At 39.8% G+C, this 7,343-nt stretch overlaps 1 protein-coding gene across 1 annotated transcript; it reads right to left on the bottom strand.

Moving 5' to 3' along the window:
• Nucleotides 1–1,531: 1,531 nt before the first annotated feature.
• LOC140231920 (cleavage and polyadenylation specificity factor subunit 4-like) lies at nucleotides 1,532–7,343 on the bottom strand. The gene is made up of 7 exons (XM_072312067.1): nucleotides 7,175–7,343; nucleotides 6,266–6,469; nucleotides 5,465–5,560; nucleotides 4,850–4,943; nucleotides 3,182–3,368; nucleotides 2,373–2,495; nucleotides 1,532–1,955 (listed from the first exon to the last, which is right to left on the bottom strand). Exons 1-7 carry the CDS (start codon nucleotides 7,341–7,343, stop codon nucleotides 1,854–1,856), a joined length of 975 nt encoding a protein of 324 aa, XP_072168168.1. The 3' UTR covers nucleotides 1,532–1,853.

Below are 7,343 nucleotides of genomic sequence, written 5' to 3'. Positions count from 1 at the left end.
GTGTCAGTGTTGGTTGCACAAAAACAAATGATTTGAAAAAAAAAAAAAAAAAAAAAAAACGATTTCCTATCCTATATGTTTGTTTGGGGGTTTTTTTAAGCAGTAAAATGATGGAGAAAAGCAAAAAACAAAAACAAACAAACCCCAACAAACAAACAAACAAACAATAATTGCAGTAACATGACTACCCTTTACAGCACCTGCCTGCGTCCGATGCTCAAAATGATAGGAATGTGTCAGCAAGGCAGTGCAGGGAGCAATGTTTTCTCCATCCACATTCAAGGTGTACAGAAGATGCCACTTCTACGAGTGGCAAATATCCTGAACGAGATCCTCCACACCATGCTGTCAGTGATTTCAGGAGTCCCCTTGCAAATGACATGGCTGTTGGCTGTTACTGTATAAGCTTTTATTTTTGCGTACTGATATTTTCACAAATGAGGAGGTCATGGACATTTTCATGAGATGTTGTTTTCCCGACACGAAGCTGTTGTTAATGCACTATTACACCAGCACATGGATGACATTTTCGTTTGCTGTTGAATTCGTGGTCCTACAGTGATTCGCGAAAATAACAACTTATACAGTATCCAATATGGCATTCCATGTTGGCCATGTATAATGGAGCAAACTGACACCCTTTTGCAAATAATTGTAAAGTTACATTCACAGAGCCCTGGTATCTGTTTTGCTTTTGCAATGCAGAAGAACTGAAAACCTCTGCCCAGGCAGCAAGGATTCTGCCAGTAACCAACGGGATCTACATGTAAGCACTTCAGTTCTCCAGGCCATACAATTGTGTATTTCCTGATTGCTCTCCAAGTATCAACAACAAGGGAAACAGAAACAAGTACCTGAAGTCATCAGGTACCAGATTTGAGCATTGTTTAAATCACAGAACCACTGGGTCTAGTCCTGGAAGTCTCTGCTGATACTGCAACTAGTCTTATGTCAGGTCACTGCTGCCCATACACAGGTAGGTGAACTGTGATGATCCTTAAACGGGAAGGCTGATATTCAGACTCCTTGTCATCTCCTTGATCCCACTTTGTCAATTGAGTATTGTAGACATCTCCCGACAGACGGAAGTTGTGTGCTTCCAGAATGATCAGTGACGTTACAGGTACATGACAGCCCTCTATTATTAATCATCAATGCACAGCATTGTAGCGTATCTACTCCTAACGAAAGGGTGGGGTTGGGAAGGGGAATGGGTGGGGAGGCGAGGGGTAGGAGGAGGGGAAGTAGAAGGGGAGGGGAAGGGGGAGGGGAGTAAAAAGGGAAGGAAAGGGGAAATGGAGGGGAGGGAGAGGGAGGGGTGGGGAAGTGTGGGGAAGCGAGGGGTAGGAGGAGGAGATGTAGAGGTGGTGTGGAAGGGGGAGGGGAGCGGAAAGGGAAGGAAAAGGGAAATGGAGGGGAGGGGAGGGGAGGGGAAAGGAAGAGGAATGGAAAGGTGAGAGGGGGAAAGGTGAGAGGGGGAATGGCACCACGGAGGGGATGAAGAGGTAGAGAGGAAGGGGAGGGAAGAGGGAAAGGGGTAAGGGGGAAGGAGAGGTTTTTTAGAGGCCAACATAAATCAGAATCTCTTTTGAAAGTACCACAAAATTTGGGCTGACCATCCTGGTGCTTCCAGCAAGAATTCACAACAATCCTGAGCACAATCGTCATTGGGCACCACAAAAAGATTAAAACGTCACGATCCTATCTCGACTTCTCCACTTGAACATCCCATGCTGTCATCCCATTCCAGGGACGCATAGCTTTAATGAGAGAAGCGGCGGGACTTTCATGATTCCCGCATCTCCAGTGTCTCTAGTCACTTCTTGGAAAGCGCAGTTTGTTGACCGCAGAGATCAAGAGTTGTGGTGTTGGCTGTGGGTTCCACCAAGGGCATTGCTGAGGAATGCCAGATGACCCTTTGGACAGTGGTTAGCAAAGTGTCCTTTCTCTCCGCACTGATGGGGGCAAAAGAAGCACAGAGAAATACGTCTTCAGAATCACATTTAGATGATGTTTAATGGTAGACTCTTTTCTTGCTGCTCTTTTCAAATAATCTGACATATTTTTTTCTTCATCATTGAACTGTCTTCTCAGTATTGCATGTACACAAGGTGAAACCATCAAAATGCTTACATTTCCAATATGCAAATCATCAGAATTGCACACTCACTACAAAACAGTCTCACATACTAGTAACTTGGATAGGATGACAAACATGAAAACCACAATTAAGATGATGCATTCCTTCACAAACAGTTCCTTTCACTCCTTTCACTCAGAGCTAAGAATCACATAAAAGAACCTGACAGGTTTTTATTGGTCTATGTGACAGTCAAGGGAGGCACTGCTATTCAGATGGTCACCTGACTTACCTTGAAACATGTGACATTTTCTAATGACCTCTGACCCCTTCCCATGGGCCTTCGTTGATGATGCTCGGGATTGCTCTGAGAGTTTGTGTCGGCATTGCCTAACACACGGATGCCCTGATTTTGCTGAAGAAGGTAATGGTGAAACAGATATTGCCATGTAGTATAGGTTGCTCCAATATCATACATCAATGTGGGTGCATAACACCCAATAATAACAGAGCTTTCAATGTGGCACTCTAAACTTTGGCACAGTCACAGATCAAAAGAGACGCATCGCACTAAAAACTACCAGACACAAGACACTCCACGGACAAGTTTATCACTGTGAAACATTGGGTTTATATTTATGCAAAAGTATACCTTAATTTGGAACATGTTGTCACACTGCAGAACTTTGCAAGATTGCTACATCATCTACATCATCTCTGTTCACATAATAAAACTTTCCGTTTTAGTCACATTTAACATAACATAGGTATATCAATCAGGGTTCATGTGAATGACTGACAATCATGTCCTAGGTGGCGGACTTTTGGTATGGCAAAAATAAAAGACTCTCTGTGAAACCATCATTCTTTGTTCTCAAGCAAGGACAGGCTTCTGAATTTCTCTCTTTGCATCATCTAGTTTCAAATACACAAATACAGTCTGTTCCTTCATAAGTGATGCAATTATTAGCTTACATAATCATTACTATCATTATCATTACTATTATTATTTATTCAACCAGGTAAAGAATATAGGATACATATCATAAACATTACAAACATGAAACACCTCAACTGGTGTATCTTCTCAGGTAAACTCACCCTTTCGGCAGCTTGCTTTTGGCTGAAGGCTGTCGGCGGGCCAGCGGTCTGGTAGGTCTGTCCAAACTGCCCAGTGTACTTGGGACAGTGGATGGCTTTATGGCCTGGCTCACCACAGCTGTGACAGGTCAGTTTCTTTGACCCCACATCCTTCATGTCACCAGGCATGGGGAGGTCAAAGGTCGGGCTATAAAAGGAGAGAAAGAAGGCAAGAACTTGCTCATACTTAAAAGAACAGAGTGCAGTATCACACATGATATCTCTACTTTTCTATCCCAGGTATAAAAGCAGTTGAAAGAGAAATATCATTGCCTTTTTCATGTCATTGTACTGCTTCAGGAACGAACATTTCTAATATGATGCATTGAAAACCTTTGTACATGTAAATTCCTTCAGTAAAATTTTAGCATACTGGTGTGTAAAGTATGGTGAAAGTAAGTAAACTGAAAATTGTGTGTGCTAGGATGTGTCAGCTTTTGGTGTGTGCTTGTGTATAGTATTAGATGAGCATGTAATTGTGTCAAATATGTGTCATGTGAGAGATTAATTTTGTGTTTAAAAAAATCATTGTGCACTCTAATTAATGGTTCTTGCATGGAGTTATTTTCAATACAATTGTTCAATGACAAATTGCTCTTCCTCAACGTATTAGTAAGCACCGATTATTCACTAAGTATCATTATCTTTTTTTAAAGCATTGACTATTCACATCAAAGGAGGGCAATTTGTCAATCAGTTGCAATAAAAAAAAAGTGAACACAAGAATCATTAATTTCAATACAGACACGGTACCTGCTACTATAAGGGCTAAAACCATCACTGGCTATCAGGCGGAAAAGTACTGTAAAAGTGGAAATTTTCGCGGTGTTGAAAGTTTTGCGCATTTCGCCCAACCAGAAACTAGCGCGAAAATAAACGCACGCGAATATTTCTGCTGCCTGTATGTTCAAGTACTTGATGTCTTGATTCCGCAGAATTAAAAACATGCAAAACTCTTCTTGTCCGGCAGAGTGCGAAAAATTAGTTGCGCGAAAATATCCACTTTCACAGTAGTACATGTGGACTGGTGGATATCACGCCTGTCTAGCAATTAGGAGGTACGTGTATGGTATGCCCACTTTTAAAAAAAATCATGACTAGATGTATTACTCTGAACACCGAATACTGTGCACTCCTGTTATAGTAACAACGTAATTCTCATTACAACAAAATAAAAATTAAAGTCCGAAATTATATTCATATCCTTATACAGTTTACTGTTCGGCTGTAATTACATTCCAGTATAGCAAAAGAAAATTGCCGGTCCTCAGGATTTTATCACAGGAGTTGTCTGTAATTGCCTATTTTATGTAAAATGAAGGCAATTTGTCAATAAGTTGCAATTTGATTGTGGTTTGAATATCATGACAAAAAAAAAATTGAAATATGGTTTCATGCTGACACCCAATAATGGACGGCATGGTGTTAACACTATGGTGGACTGTCTTTCTGCTTTGGTAAATAAGATGTGGCACAATTTTTTTTTCATTTTTTTTTTTTTTTTCTCAGCCATATCTCCAGAGGTTGCATTTCACAAGACTGGCCTAATAATTCAAGCATAATTAGCAAGTCAAAAGAGGAAAACAAAACTGCAGCAGCAGCCCTGCTTCTCACAAATTTCATACTCACTGGACAAATTTACAGCTCTTCCCTTCCAAGCAGAAACCCAGCAAAAAGTTGGGGCAATAGATTCTCCTTACATGGCGATTCTTACAGCTCGGTCCTGCAAAAGGTCATTGAACACAAATGAAGTGACATTAGACAGTGATAAAGAACTTCACTTAAAGAGTATTCATGCTCTACAAGAAGAAGGGTTATTTCACCCAAACTCAAACAAGTCCATTATGCCTTTCTTTGGCAAATGGACGTAAGTGACAAAAATGTGAGTTCCTACGAATGAGAAAAGCATCTACCTGCCGCTAATATTGTTAAATTGACATCAGTACAATTTGAGGTATAGACTTGAACAACTCTTAACCAGTTGAGGATGGTTTTGCTACAACATGCATTTCCCATACACACTTGACCGAGTATACTTGGACTCGTCCTCAATGGGTTAATAGGGTAGGTGTTTCAAATCAAAATTTTCCATCCATGTAGAACATGTAAAAGCCCACTCAAAAAATGCCAACAACTAAGATTTGGATGATTGTTACTTGCTTCCTTTTACCAAAGTAGAACGGGTTTCGGTCACTTACATATACTTCTCCCTCACTGCACTACACTTGATTTAGCTATCCTTACCATGTTTACAGAAGCCTCTGTCATACCAAGGACAGTCTTTCATCTTACTGTCAGGATCAATGTGGAGAAAGGGACAATCTTTGTTGCTGCACATACCTGAAAAAGGATAGAAGATTTAACTCTTCTTAGCAGTCATTGATAAAAACAGTCAAGCAAGGAAAAGAGCAAATTGGAAAAGAATTACACAAATCTCATCCCTTTGACCCTGTATAGATAAATACTGCTTGCATCAAAGATGCATAAAAGTTTCCTCTGCAAGACTGCAACTCTACCAGAATATTTCATTTTTTTTTTATGTCTATCCAGAATAATTCAACATAAATATAAGGTTCACTTGAAAATGTTACAGGCAAAAGGGTAGATCTGCAGCTACATTGTATTCTTATTTCTCATAATCACAGTCTAAATCATGAATACATTTACACATACAACTATCATGCATCATGAAAATATCTAGAGGTTCATTTGCATGGGCATATGAAAAAGCAAGTGATGGTCACAAAGTTCCCAACAACTGAAAGATGGCTTGTTCTGTGCAATTTTACCATCCATATAACAATTTCAGCGTACTTCAATGGAATGGACATCTGTTTGAAAATAATGTCATGTATCATCGCTATCTAAGTTTAAGAATTTATCATCCTCACACTAGATTGTACAATATGATATCACAGCATGGAGCAAGCTACAGCGTTGACCGAAACTAACAACTTATTTGAGTGGGTAAGCAATGTGGGGTCAAAGGGGGCACCTGAAATCAAAATCTTGGTCAGAATTAGGAAGGGAATAGAAGAGACTTACCAAATTTTGCAAAGAAAAAACATTCTGGCATCTTCTGCATGTCAAACTGATGCAAGAATTCACACTCGTCTCCCTTCTTGCACAGACCTCTGAGCCAATGCTTGCACACGACTGCCTTGTCACCTTTGACATGTCGGAACGGGCAGAGGGCAGCCTTCACACAGGAGTGATTTTTGAAGAACTGGCACACTGCAGAGTTAGATTCTGCATGAACAAAGAGGAAAATCACATGCAACTTAAATGAGAAGCCTTGGGACAAGTTGTCTTAATTCCCCAAAATTAATCCCAACAGAAACAAGATGAGTTGGATACTATTTACAATAATATACACACTTAATAATGAAAATATTAGAATATCATGACAATCTCACTTCAATAAAGTCAAAGATTCAGGACATTGATCTAATTTATTTCAATCTACTTCAGATGTCAATTATGTGCATCTGTCATGTCATCCAGACTGAAATAATACATGTAATGCATTGCCTTAAATATACAGTTGTATGATTGTTTGAAAATTGTCATGATCATCAGTGTCTAACGGCGTTAATGGTAATGTAATAGACTCTAGAGGTTTCTAAATCAGAATTGACATCTTGTGGCGTTGTGCTGTCTGCATGGTCTGTGGTGCGACCAGTGTAGTAAATGCTTTTGTTTATCAATTATATAATGGTTATATTAATTTATAAACTTAACATTTACTGTGTCGATTTCTCGGAATCATAGTATGCATTTATCTGTACTGTTATCAATTTTCTAAAGATAATTTGAAAAAAAAAAAAGTTAAAACACTTTAGCCTAGTCCAGACATGGAATGGAAGATAAGCATGCAGCATTGACAACATTGGCAGCAACGCATGGGACTACTACTGGTACGACATGAAGTGGCAACAGTGTAAGGAAACTTACTGTCCATGCCATGGAATGGTAGCGGTAGTGTTCCATGCTGCATTTCCACAGCAGCTTCAATATCGAACTTGATATTTTCGACATTTGCTACGATATTCTGCATTTTTATTAGATGAAGCGTGGCCAGCGGGCCGAAACCTGATGAAACAAGACAATTCGGCACACGCAT

The sequence above is a fragment of the Diadema setosum genome, chromosome 8 (genome assembly GCF_964275005.1).
Source record: "Diadema setosum chromosome 8, eeDiaSeto1, whole genome shotgun sequence".
NCBI lineage: Eukaryota > Metazoa > Echinodermata > Echinoidea > Diadematoida > Diadematidae > Diadema > Diadema setosum.
Note: the sequence above shows the minus strand (reverse complement) of the source record. Positions and strands in the feature narration are given on the sequence as shown.